This window comes from Mobula hypostoma, chromosome 6 (genome assembly GCF_963921235.1).
Source record: "Mobula hypostoma chromosome 6, sMobHyp1.1, whole genome shotgun sequence".
Taxonomy (NCBI): Eukaryota; Metazoa; Chordata; class Chondrichthyes; order Myliobatiformes; family Myliobatidae; genus Mobula; species Mobula hypostoma.
The window spans coordinates 106,750,335-106,764,786 of NC_086102.1; the positions used below are offsets into that span (position 1 = coordinate 106,750,335).

The window sequence follows — 14,452 nt, forward strand, 5'->3', positions numbered from 1 at the left end:
TTCACTCCCTTATAGCCCTCCATTTTTCTATCATCTATGTGCCTAACAAATAGTTTCTTAAATGCCTCTAATGTACCTGTCTCTACTACCGCTCCTGGCAGGGCACTGCACACACCCACCACTCTGTGTAAAATACTCACCTCTGACACACACCCTATTCTTTCCTCTAGTCACCTTAAAGGGATGTCCTCTGGTATTAGCCATTGCCGTCTTGGGAGAGAGGTGCTGCCACATTCTTGAACCCTTAATTTGACCTTTTCTATTGTTGTCACTTTATCAGAATCAGCTTTATTTTCACTGTCTTATATTTGTTTTGTAGTTTTGTGACAGCGGTACAGTACAAAGACACAAAATTACTGTAAAATACAAAATAAATAACTAGTGCAAAAAAAATGCAATTCTTTATACAATACCTCAGGTTCCATTACTAGACTGTACTATGCTATGTTTTGTGCTTATCTCTGTATTTTTTTACCATAAGTATTACATAAGTCATAGGGGGAGAATTAGGCCCATCGAAAAAGTGACTGTTGTCTGCCCGCCACGGTGGAAGGAGTGATAACTGTCTCTCCCTTGTTAGTGAGAGCGAGAGAGAGCCTGTGGGACGTCAAAACCTTGGAGAGAACAGTTAGTTTTTGATGAACTGTAGACCATGGTCTCTCTTTGGGGGCTTTGCTGTTGTTTGTATGGGGGTGGTGGGAACGTTGATGCTTTATGCTACAATAATTGGGGCATGGGGAGGGGGAGAGTTGATGCTGTGTGTGGGAGGGGCAGAGGGCTTTGGGGTTCTTATGTCTTCGCTCTGTCATTCATTCTTTGGAGCTTTTTCTTCAGTTTGGAGGATGTGTGCGGAGACTAAGAATTTCAGGTTGTATCTTGTATCCATTCTCTGATATTGAATGGAACTACTGAATTACTGGATGTGACAACAAACTGAAATAAACCCGAAGTTCTGCAGAATCAACTCACCTGCCAGAAGTCGGGGATGGTGTGCGAGAGAGGTCCTTGGGTAGCGATGTAGGCAGGCATTCTGGGGTCATGGTCGATCTGCAGGGGAACATGGAACACAGAGTACCAGTGCAGATATAAAGATCAGCTGAAGGTACAGAATCAGATTTATTATCACTGACATACGCCATGAAACTTGTTGTTTTGCGGCAGCAGTATAGTGCATGACATAAAAACACTGTAAATTACAATAAGGAATATATATATAAGAAAAATTTAAATTAAATGTTATAATGTGTATAAAAAGAGAGCAAAAGTAGTGAAGTAGGGTTTATGGACTGTTCAGAAATCTGATGGTGGAGAGGAAGAAGCTGTTCCTAAAACGTTGAGTGTGTGTCTTTGGGCTCACGTACCTCCCCCTTGATGGTGGCACGAAGAAGAGGGTGATGGGGAGGGGGTTTTAATGATGGATGCCACCTTTCTGAGGCAACAACCCTTGCTGCTGAAGAGGCTAGTACCCATGATGGAGCTGGAAGAGTTCTGCAGCTCTTTCCGATCCAGTGCAGTGGCTCTTTCATACCAGGTGGTGAAGCAATGTTAAAATGCTCTCCACGGTACATCTGTAGAAATTTGCTCAGGTTTGCTTTCATCCCCCGCCCGCCCCCCCCCATCCTTCAACCATGATTGCACATCAGATACCACACAGGACATTCGTTGAGCCGCTGTTCCGTTGCCTCTCTCCCTGCTCATGTCACACTGTTTAGAGTCAAGATGCAAATTTACTTATCACACGTACATCAAAACATACACTGAAGTGCTGTTTGTGTTAATGACCGGCACACACAAGGTGTGCTGGAGGGCAGTCCACAACTGATGCCATACATTCCAGTGCCAACATAGCATGCCTGCACAGAAACAGGCCTTTCAGCCCATCTAGTCTCTGCTGAACCATTAATCTGCCTAGCACCATCAACCTGCACCCAGATCATAGTCCTCCATACTCCTCCCATCCACGCACATATCCAAATTTATCTTAAATAATGGAATTAACTCTGCAGCCACCATTTGTGCGAACAGCTTGTTCCACACTCTCACCACCCTCTGATTGAAGATCCCCTAAGTGTCCCTTAAGCATTTCACCTTTCACCCTTAACCCGTGACCTCTGGTTGTCGTCTCACCCAACCTCAGTGGAAAGAGTCTGCTTGCATTTACCCTATCTATAACCCTCAAATTTCTGTGTACCTCTATCAAATCTTCCCTCATTCTCCTACACTACAGGGAGTAAATTCCTAACCTATTCAGTCCTTCCCTACAACTCAGGTCCTCAAGTCCTAGCAACATCTTTGTAAATTTTCTCTGCACTCTTTCAATCTTATTTCTATCTTTCCTGCAGGCTGGTGACCAAAGCTGGACCAATACTCAATGACTATCATCTAGCGGCAGTCATGTCTACCGCAATGAAGTGGTTTGAGAGGTTTCTCAATCAACTCCTGCCTAAACAAGACATGGACCTGCTGGAATTTGCCTATTGCAACAATAGGTCTACAGTGGATGTGATCTCACTGGCTCTCCACTCGGAGAATAGTAATGCTCACGTCAGGCTGCTGTTCATTGACTACAGCTCAGCATTCAACACAATCATACCCTCACTTCTAATCATAAAGCTCCAGAACTTGGGGGCCTCTATATACCTCCTCTGAAACTAACTCACAGGGAGACCACAGTCTGTGTGGATTGGAAGTAAAATCTTCTGACAACCAACATTGACGTTTAGCCCACCGCTTTACTCTCGCTACAATTACAACTGTGCGGCTAGGCACAGCTGAAACACCATCTTAAAATTTGCCAACAACACGACTATTGTTGGCGGAAAGTCTGATGGTGACGAGATGGTGTACAGGAGTGAAATAGATTGGCTGGGTGAGTGCTGTCGGACCAACAACCTTGCACTCAACATAAGATCAAGGAATTGACTGTGGACTTCAGGAAGGGGAAGTTGAGGGAACACACTCCAATCCTCATTGAGGGATCAGAAGTGGAAAGGGTGAACAGTTTCGAGTTCCTGGGTGTCAACCTCTCTGAGGATCTACCCTGGGCCCAACATACTGATGTGATTGCCAAGAAGGCATGACACTGGCTTTATTTCATTAGGAGATTCAGGAAAATTGGTATGTCACCAAAGGCACTCACAAATTTCTACAGATGTACCATTGAGAGCATTCTAACAGGATGCATCACTGTCTGGTATGGAGCAGCCACTGCACAGGATCGGAAAAAGCTGTAAAAGTTGAAAACTCAGCCAACTCCTTCGTGAGCGTTAGCTTTCCCAACACTGAGGACAGCTTCAAAAGGCAATGCCTCGAAAAGATGGCAATCATCATTATGGACCCCCATCACCTGGGACATGCCCCCTTCTCATTGCTACCATCAAGCAGGAGGTATGTATATATATTGCAATGAGCTGCTGCCATAACATAATAAATTTCATGATACATGTCAATGATATTAAACCTGATTCTGAAATTAGACCTCATCAATGTCTTATACAACTTCAACATAACATCCCATCTCCTGTACTCATTACATGGGTTTATGAAGGCCAATGTGCCAAAAGCTTTCTTTATGACCCTATCTACCTGTGAGACCACTTTTAAGGAATTATGGGCCTGCATTCCCAGACCCTTCTGTTCCACAACACTCCTCAGAGCCCTTCTGCTCACCGTGTACGACCTGTCCTGGTTAGTCCCCCCAAAGTCCAACACTTCACACTTATCTACATTATATTCCATCCGCATTTTTCAGCCCATATTTCTAGCTGGTCCAGATCCTGCTGCAAGCTTTGGCAGGCTTCCTCACTGTCCACTACACCCCCAATGTTGGTGTCATCTGCAAATTTGCTGATCCAATTTGCCACAGTATCATCCAGTCATTGGAACAGATAACAAATAACAATGGACCCAGCACCAACCCCTGAGGCACACCACTAGTCACAGGCCTCCAGTCACTTTCTGCCTTCTTCCATGAAGCCAATGTCCAACTTGAATTACTACCTCATGTTGAATGCCAAGCGATTGATCTTTCTTGATCAACCTCCCATGCGGGACCTTGTCAAGTGCCTTGCTAAAGTTAATGAAGATAACATCCACTACTTGTCTTCATTAATTTTTCTGGTGATTTCTTCAAAAAACTCTTATAAGATCGGTTAGACACGACTTACAGCGCACAAAGCCCTGTTGACTATCCCTAATTAATCCCTGTCTATCCAAATACTTATATATTCGGTCCCTTAAAATAACTTCCAATAACTTTTCCACTACTGAGTTCAGGCCCACTGGTCAAAAATCTCCTGGCTTATTCTTAGAGTCTTTCTTAAACAGTGGAACAACATTAGCTATCCTCCAATCCTCTGGCACATCACCAAAGGCTAGGGATGTTTTAAATATCTTTTGGCGCCCTGCAGTTTCTGTACTGGCTTCCCATAGGGTCTGAGGAAACAAATTGTCAGGTCCTGGGGATTTATCTACCCCAGTTTGCCTCAATACAGAAAACACCTCCTCCTCTGTAAACTTTATAGGGTCCATGATGTCGCTGCAACTTCACCTCAATTCTATGGACTCTGTTTCTGTCTCCCGAGTGAATACAGATGTGAAAGATCCACTTTCCCATCTCTTTCAGCTGCAGGCTATCCTCTCTTTTCATTGCTTTAATCAGGAAGGAGGTACAGGAGTCTCAAGTCCCAAACCACCAGCTTCAGGAACAGTTATTATCCCTCAGCTATTCAGCTGCTGAACCAGAGAGGATAACTTCACTCACCCCAACACTGAACTGATTCCACAACAGGTGGACTCACTTTTAAGAACTCTACAACTCGTGTACTCGATATTTATAGCTTATTTGTTATTATTGTTGTTAGTATTTTTTCTCAGCTCAAGCTGGTAAAACCTGAGGTATGGACAAAGCCAAGCAGACTCAATTCTCAATTGCCAGGAACTTTCAGACTATTCTAGTGGTGATTGTTATGTGGCTTTCTGAACATTTACATAAATATTGTTGTGTTGGTGACATATATATACTTTGATAATAAAATTACTTTCAACTTTGATATCTAATCCTACCTTAGTCATGGAGTCACAGAGTATGGAAACAGGCCCTTCCTCCCAACACCCTTGTTGAGCAAGATATCTACCCAGGATAGGACCATTTGCCTGGGTTTGGCCCCTATCTCTCTAAATCTTCCCTATCCATGTACCTGTCCAAAAGTATTTTAAACATTATAATTGTACACACCTCTGGCAGCTTGATCAATATATCCACCACCCTCTGTATTGAAAACCTACCTCCCTTTGATTGGTAAGCCAAGGTGGGGGGAAGGACCAAACGAATGGAGTTGCAGAAAAAACCATCAGCCATGATTGAATAGTGGAGCAGACTCGATTGGCTGAATAGCTTAATTCTGCTCCTATATCTTTTGGTCGTTCTCCTCTCATTCTAAACCTAAGCTCTCTCGTTTTGTGCTCTCCTACACTGGATAAAACACTGTCTGTGTCCCTCATGACTTTATAAGGTCACCTCTCAGTTTCCTACACTCCAGGAAATCAGAGTCACTCCAGTCTCTCCTTCTACTTCCTGAGAAAACTAAAGAAATTTGGCCTGTCCCCTAAAACCCTCACTAATTTTTATAGATGCACCGTAGAAAGCATTCTTCTAGGGTGCATCACAACCTGGTATGGAAGTTGTCCTGTCCAAGACCGGAAGAAGCTGCAGAAGATTGTGAACACGGCGCAGCGCATCACACAACCCAATCTTCCGTCCGTGGACTCACTTTACACCGCATGCTGTTGGAGCAGTGCTGCCAGGATAATCAAGGACACAACCCACCCAGCCAACACATTTTTCGTCCCTCTTTCCTCCGGGAGAAGGCTCAGGAGCTTGAAGACTCATACGGACAGATTTGGGAACAGCTTCTTTCCAACTGTGATAAGACTGCTAAACAGATCCTGACCGGTTACTGGGCCGTACCCTCCAAATACCCGGACCTGCCTCTCGGTTTTTTGGTACTACCTTACTTCCCATTTTTCTATTTTCTATTTATGATATATAATTTAAATTTTTAATATTTACTATTGATTTGTAATCCAGGGAGCGGGAAGCACAGAATCAAATATCGCTGTGATGATTGTATGTTCTAGTATCAATTGTTTGGCGACAATAAAGTATAAAGTATAATTCACAGGGAAAACATACAAACTCCACACATTCAGCACAGCAAGTCAGGATTGAACCTACACCTCTCATGCAGTGCTGCATAATTGTTGGGATTCTCTCTGGATGTTTTGCACTTGAATATGTCCTTGAGATTGGTGGCGACATAGTGGCTTGTTCAAACTAAACTGTTGGGTTAACACCAGTCACCTTCCATCATTTTCAATAGCTAATTGTAAAAATCTTAAAGGAAACCAGGAAAAAAATCTTTCTTGTAGATCAATTGTTGTGTGTCTCAATGCTCTGCTCACATCCTGATGATTAATTGTCAAACCACGGGGAGTGCAGGACAGTTCTGGAGGGGTGTGTAACCACCTTACCCCTCGCCTGGCTTCACCCATCATATCCTACCTTCTTCCCCTTTTCTCCCTAGTCCTGATGAAGGGTCCCAGCCCAAAATATTGACTATTTCCCTCCAAAGATGTTGCCTGACCTGCTGAGTTCCTCCAGCATTTTGTGTAAGTGTGTTGTTCCCAAGATTGTAACCCTGGTTCTCGTCTCTCCAGTCTGCTGAAACAATCTCACAAATCACCTCCTCCTTTTCCAAACCCCAACCCTCCTCAACCTTCCCTCTTGGACAATCCATCCAGAGAACCTGTGCCTCAGTGACTCCAGGGCAAGGTTACCCTCTCTTGGGTACAGAGAGCCAAGTTTTTTTATCAACAGTATGGTAGTACAACACTTAACATAAAGGTTTACAGCGCTAACAATCGTAGTTCAGTTCCCACTGCTGCCTGTAAGGAGTTTGTACATTTTCCCCTTGACTGTGTATGTTTCCTCCGGGTACTCTTATTTCTCCCCACCTTCCAAAGATGTACGGGTTAGGGTTAGTAAGTTGTGGGCAGGTTACGTTAGCACCGGAAGCGTGGTGACACTTGCAGGCTGCCCCCAGCACATCCTCAGACTGCGTTGGTCATTGAGGCAAACAATGCATTTCACTGTATGTTTCGATATACATATGGCAAGTAAAATTAATCTTTAATCTTATAGAAACATAGAAACACAGAAAACCTACAGCACAATACAGGCCCTTCGGCCCACAAAGCTGTGCCGAACATGTCCCTACCTTAGAAATTACCTAGGGTTACCTATAGCCCTCTATTTTTCTGAGCTCCATGTACCTATCCAAAAGTCTCTTAAAAGACCCTATCGTATCTGCCTCCACCACCGTCGCCGGCAGCCCGTTCCACGCACTCACCACTCTCCGCGTAAAAAACTTACCCCTGACATCTCCCCTGTACCTACTCCCCAGCACCTTAAAACTGTGCCCTCTTGTGCTAGCCATTCCAGCCCTGGGAAAAAGCCTCTGACTATCCACATGATCAATGCCTCTCATCATCTTATACACCTCTATCAGATCACCTCTCATCCTCCGTCACTCCAAGGCAAAAAGGCCAAGTTTTACTTAGAGGGTGGTGAGTGCGTGTAATGGGCTACCAGCAATGGTGGTGGAAGCGGATATGATAAGGTCTTTAAGAGACTTTTGAATAGGTACATGGAGCTTAGAAAAATAGAGGGCTATGGGAAAGTCTAGTAATTTCTAAGGTAAGGACATATTTGGCACACCTTTCTGGGCCGAAGGGCCTGTATTGTGCTGTAGGTTTTCTATGTTTCTGTTTCACTCAACCTATTCTCATAAGGCATTCTCCCCAATCCAGGCAACATCCTTGTAAATCTCCTTTGCACCCTTTCTATGGTTTCCACATCCTTCCTGAACTGAGCACAGTACTCCAAGTGGGGTCTGACCAGGGTCCTATATAGCTGCAACATTACCTCTCAGCTCTTAAACTCAATTCCACGATTGATGAAGGCCAATGCACCATATGCTTTCTTAACCACAGAGTCAACCTGCACAGCAGCTTTGAGTGTCTTATGGACTTGGACCCCAAGATCCCCCTGATCCTCCACACTGCCAAGAGTCTTACCATTAATACTATATTCGGCCATCATATTTGACCTCACACTTATTTGGTTGAACTCCACCTGTCACTTCTCAGCCCAGTTTTGCATCCTATCAATGTCCCGCTGCAACCTCTGACAGCCCTCCACACTATCCACAACACCTCCAACCTTTGTGTCATCAGCAAATTTACTAACCCATCCCTCCACTTCTTCATCCAGGTCATGAAGAGTAGGGGTCCCAGAACAGATCCCTGAAGCACACCTCTCTGGTCACCGACCTCAATGCAGAATATGACCCGTCAACAACCTTCCTTTGCCTTCTGTGGGCAAGCGAGTTCTGGATCCACAAAGTAAGGTCCCCTTGGATCCCATGCCTCCTTACTTTCTCAATAAGCCTTGCATAGGGTACCTTGTCAAATGCCTAGCTGAAATCCACATACACTACATCTACTGCTCTACCTTCATTAATGTGTTTAGTCACATCGTCAAAAAATTCAATCAGGCTCATAAGGCATGACCTGCCTTTCACAAAGCCATGCTGACTATTCCTAATCATATTATGCCTCTCCAAATGTTCATAAATCCTGCCTCTCAGGATCATTTCTATCAACTTACCAACCACTGAAGTAAGACTCACTGGTCTATAATTTCCTGGGCTATCTCTACTCCCTGTCTAGAATAATGGAACAACACTTGCAACCCTCCAATCCTTCGGAACCTCTCCTGTCCCCATTGATAATGGAACGATCATCGCCAGAGGCTCAGCAATCTCTCCCTTGCCTCCCACAGTAGCCTGGGGTACATCTCATCTCGTCCCAGTGACTTATCAAACTTGATGCTTTCCAAAACCTCTAGCACATCCTCTTTAATATCTACATGCTCAAGCTTTTCAGTCCGCTGTAAGTCATCGCCAAGATCCTTTTTCTGTAGTGAATACTGAAGCAAAGTACTCATTAAGTACCTCTGCTATCTCCTCCGGTTCCATACACATTTCTCCACTGTCACATTTGATTGGTCCTATTCTCTCACGTCTTATCCTCTTGCTCTTCACATACTTGTAGAATGCCTTGGGGTTTTCCTTCATCCTGTCTGCCAAGGCCTTCTCATGGCCCCTTCTGGCTCTCCTAGTTTCATTCTTAAGCTCCTTCCTGCTGGCCTTATAATCTTCTGGATCTCTATCATTACCTAGTTTTTTGAACCTTTTGTAAGCTGTTCTTTTCTGCTTGACTAGATTTATGACAGCCTTTGTACACCACTGTTCCTGTACCCTACCATCCTTTCCCTGTCTCATTGGAACGTACCTATGCGGAACTCCACGCAAATACCCCCTGAACATTTGCCATATTTCTTTCGTACATTTCCCCGAGAACATCTGTTCCCAATTTATACTTCCAAGTTCCTGCTTGATAGCCTCATATTTCCCCTTACTCTAATTAAACACTTTCCTAACTTGTCTGTTCCTATCCTTCTCCAATGCTATGGTAAAGGAGATAGAATAGTGATCACTATCTCCAAATGGCACTCCAACTGAGAGATCTGACACCTTAGCAGGTTCATTTCCCAATACCAGATCAAGTACAGCCTTTCCTCTTGTAGGCTTATCTACATATTGTGTCAAGAAACCTTCTTGAACACACCTAACAAACTCCACCCCATCTAAACCTTTCGCTCTAGGGACAAGCCAATCGATATTTGGGAAATTAAAATCTCCCACCATGACAACCCTGTTATTATTACACCTTTCCAGAATCTGTCTCCCTATCTGCTCCTTGATGTCCTTATGATGACTAAGTGTAAAAATCTCAAAGGAAAATGGGAAATAAACCCTTTCTTTCAGGAAAGAGGCCCCCAGTCTAGTAGGGCTGGACTGGACTGGAATCAACCCTTTGCCTTTCACGCAAGCACGCCACAATATGTACACTTACAATGGGACTGGCGTTGATGAAGTCCGTCCGCGACGGGTTAACCTCTGCTTTCAGGACCATCCGGTTATGGTCATCTGTAGGGTTAATAATAAAAACTAGATGAGTGGCACCTCGAGTTCCCTGTCACACTGTGGGGAAGTTTGCTACTCCATCATCAGCTGAGGAGAGAGGGATAGGGATCGGGAGAGAGAGGTTGGAGGAGAGGCAGTGATAGAGAGTGCAGAGGGGGAGGAGGGCAGAGAGATGGGGGGGGGAGAAAGCTAGGAAAGGGGCAGAGACCATTTCACTGTACGTTTCAAAGTAAATCTGATAAATAAACTTGAACCCGAATCTGAATCTAAAACTGGAGGTTTAAGGTGAGAGGGGGAAAGATTTAAAAGGGTCCTGAGAGGTAACTTTCTAATGCAGAGGGTGGTTGGTATATGGAATAAGCTTTCAGAGAAAGTTGTAGAGACATACAGTACATAGAACATTACAGCATAGGATATATAGGTTGATACATATGATCAAAGTACATACTGTGTCTGCTACCACATACTAACTTCTGTTTCATTTTCTTACAGGTATTCACAGGAATATAAAGAAATACAATAGAACTTGTGAAAAAAACTACATGCAAGTAAAGACTGACAAACATCCGATGTGCAAAGGAAGACAAACTGAAGTAATATTGACAACATGAATTGTGAAGAGTTCTGTGTAGGTTGTAGAATCAGCTCTGAGTCACGGTGAGTGAAGTTATACACGTGGGTTCAGGAGCCTGATGGCTGCAGGATAATAACTGTTCTTGAAGCTGGTGGTGTGGGACCTAAGGCTCCTGCATCTCCTACCCAATGGTAGTATTGAGAAGAGTTCTGTCTTCACTGCTACTCATAATGCTCATAAAACAGCCCTGAATCATTAGCTGAGGGAGGATGGGAGGAGGGAATCAAGAGGAGGTTTCCTCACTGACCTGTTGCCATTGGTTAATGAGTTTATTATTGTCACAGTGAAAAGCTGGTCTTGCATACTGTTCATACAGATCGGATCATAAGGACGGTCTTTTATATACAGGCATCCGTTAGTCTCGTGAGACCATGGATTTGCGCCTTGAAAGGTTTCCAGGGCGCAGGCCTGGGCAAGGTTGTATGGAAGACCAGCAGTTGCCCATGCTGCAAGTCTCCCCTCTCCACACCATCGATATTGTCTAAGGGAAGGGCACTAGGACCCATACAGCTTGGCACCGGTGTCATCGCAGAGCAATGTGTGACACAACACGCTGCCTCAGCCAAAGCTCGAGCTAGCGACCTTCAGATCACTAAACGAACACCTTAACCACTTGGCCACGTGCCAACACGCGTCGGTCTATTGAGGTAGTAAGAGGTAAAAGAATAACAACAAACATCAGTGATAATAAACCTGATTCTGATTCTGATTCTGTTGTGGGCTAATCTGTGATTCAGTCCTCCCAACATGCAGACACCAGTCCGCAGAGGTTTGTAAGGACTTTGCAAGGTTGACCAGTCTAGATCGACGCTGGGGGTGATCTACAAGGAAAGCTGCCTTTAAATTTCAATATTTGACTTTATGATTCCATTCATTTTTTAAAGTTAGAAAATGGGAGTGATTCACTGTCTGGCAGGGAGCCTTGCCCACTGGCTGTATCTAGCTGAAAACAGTAGGAGTTTCCACCTGTGGGAGAGGACTCCAGCTGATGACACACTCAGAGAAGAAATCTCCAAAGATCACTCTTTGAACAAAATTCCTTGCAGGAAGAAGTTCCTGCCTACGCCATGAAACAGGTTGTCTGCCTCTGTCTACTGTCTAACAGTGGCGGCTCGGTAGTGTGGCAGTTAACACAGCACTACTACAGTGCCAACGACCCAGGTTCGATTGCCCTCACCATCATACAGTATGTTCAGTATGTTCTCCCCATGTCCGTGTGAGTTTCCTCTGGACGCTTCGGTTTTCCAAAGACGCATGTCATGGATTAGTAGGCTAATTGGTCATGTAGTGTAATTGGGCAGCGTGAGTTCGTTGGCCTAGAAGGGCCTGTTACTGTGCTTTATCTCTAAATAAAAACCCTGGTAGGCTACAGAATAGAACATAGGACAGTTCTGCCCTGGAACAGCCCACAATATCTGTGCTGAACACAATGCCAAATTAATTTCAGTCCACCTCTGTACGATTCATATCCAAAAATTATCTGCGTAATTGTGTGTCTATCTCACGGCCTCTTAAATTTACAAAGATGCTGCCTGGACTTGAGGAGCTGAGTTATAGAGAAAGGTTTGAATTGGTTAGGACTTCATTCCCTGGAGTGAGGGAGAATGAGGGGAGATTTGACAGAGGTATATAAAATTTACCTGATTAGAGGGTATAGATGGGGTAAGTGCAAGCAGGCTTTTTCCACTGAGGTTGGGTGAGACTAGAACTACATGGTGAAAGGTGAAGTATTGAAAGGGAACCTGAGAGGAACTTCTTCACTCGGAGGGTGGTGAGAGTGTGGAACGAGCTGCCAGTGGAAGTTGCGGATGCAGGTTTGATTTGAACATCTAAGAGAAGTTTTGTTAAGTACATCAACAGGAGGGGTATGGAGGGCTATAGTCCAGGTACAGGTCGAGGGAATCAGGCAGAATGATATTTCAGCATGACTAGATGGACTGAAGAGCTTTGTTTTGTGTGCTGTAGTGCTCTATGACTTGATGACTCTATAAATATCCACTGTATCTATTTCCACGACAGCTCCAGGCACCCACCAGTAAAAAAACCTGCCCCAAACATCTCCTTTAAACTTACCCCCTTTCATCTGAAAGATATGCCCTTCAAGTATTTGAGGTTTCTACCCTGGGAAAAAGTCTCTGACTATCTACTCTGACTCTGCCTCTCATCACTTTATAAAGTTCTATCAGGTTGCCCTTTAGCCTCCGCTACTCCAGAGAAAAGAGCCCAGCCTCTCCTTATAGCTCGTACTCTCTAATCCAGGCAGCGTCCTGGTGAACGTTCTGCATCCTCTCCAAAGCCCCAACATCCTTCCTATACTGATGCAACAAGAACTGCACACAATACTCCAAGTGCGGCCTAACCAAAATTTTATGCAGCTAAAACACGACTTCCTGGGAACACGACACTCAATGGCCCGACCAATGAAGGCCAGCGTGCGCATGCCTTCACCACCCTCTCTACCTGAATTGCCACATTCAGTGTCCCCAGGGTGGGGATTTCATTGGCCGACACTAGGACTAGGTTGGTGGTACCAACACTGACTGAGCCTGGGTCTGTGTCAGGTGGTGAAAAAAAACGACATGGATGAACCTAATGGAACTTATATCTCATCTTTCTCCAGTCCACTAGTGCAGATGATCTGTCCATGGTAACCACCCAACAGCCACCAAGTCATACAGCACAGAAATAGGCCCTTCACAAAGCACAGAATACTATAGCACAGTACAGACCCCTCAGCCTATAATGTTGTGCCAACCTGTTGACCTACTCTAAGTTCATTCTAACCCTTCCCTCCATTTTTCTCTCATCCATGTGGCTATCTTAGAGTTTCTCTACTAAACCCCGGGCAGTAGGTTCCATCACTCCCAGAGTAAAAATCTTATCTCTGACATTTCCTCGAATCATCTTGAAATTATGTCCAGTTCCCCCGTGGGAAAAAGTCTCTGGCCATCCACCTGATTTATGCCTCGCATCATCTTATACACCTCCATAAAGTCTGCTGTCATCCTCTTTTGCTCCAAAGAGAAAAGCCCTAGCTTGCTCAATCTTTCCTCATGAGACATGCCCTGCAATCCAGGCAGCATCCTGGTAAATCTCCTCTGCACCTTCTCCAAAATTTCCACATACTTCCAATGGAGGTGACCAGAACTGAACACAATATTCCAAGTGTGGTCAAACCAGGGTTTATGGAGCTGCAACATTACTGCACTGCTCTTGAACTCAATCCCCCAACTAATGAAGGCTAACATTCCATGCGCTTTCATTGTGCAGAAAGATGACAGGCCCAATTGATCTTGCCACAACTTGTCAATGCTGACCACAATGCCCATCCAAACAAGTCCCATTTCCCACATTAGTGTTGTGGTTAGCATAATGTATTACAATGCCAGTGATCTTCTGCAGTCTGTATGGAGTTCATATGTTCTCCTCACAACCGCATAGATTTCCTCTGGTTGTTCTACTTCCTCCCGCTTTCCAAAGACGTACGGGTTAGGGTTATCAAGTTGTGGGCATACTGTGTTGGCACCAGAAGCATGGCAACACTTGTGAGCTGTGCCCAGCACATCCTCACATCCTCGGACTGTTTTGGTCATGGAAGTAAACATCACATTTCACTGTATGCTTCAATATTTCTCTGTACAGGTGAAGTGTGTGGTCATGCACTTTAGAGAAGGAATAAAGGTGTAGACTATTTTCTAAATGTGGAGAA

General features: G+C 44.6%; 1 protein-coding gene across 2 annotated transcripts in view; it reads right to left on the bottom strand.

Annotated features, from left to right (window-relative positions):
• The window catches only part of ptprna (protein tyrosine phosphatase receptor type Na), a 238,779-nt gene that overhangs the window by 32,086 nt on the left and 192,241 nt on the right, over positions 1-14,452 (bottom strand). For both annotated transcript variants that reach the window (XM_063051378.1, XM_063051377.1), the window contains 2 exons: positions 10,039-10,112; positions 970-1,047 (listed from right to left, as the gene is read on the bottom strand). In XM_063051378.1, the coding sequence (XP_062907448.1) occupies positions 970-1,047; positions 10,039-10,112 (152 nt within the window). The remainder of the gene's footprint in view (positions 1-969; positions 1,048-10,038; positions 10,113-14,452) is intronic.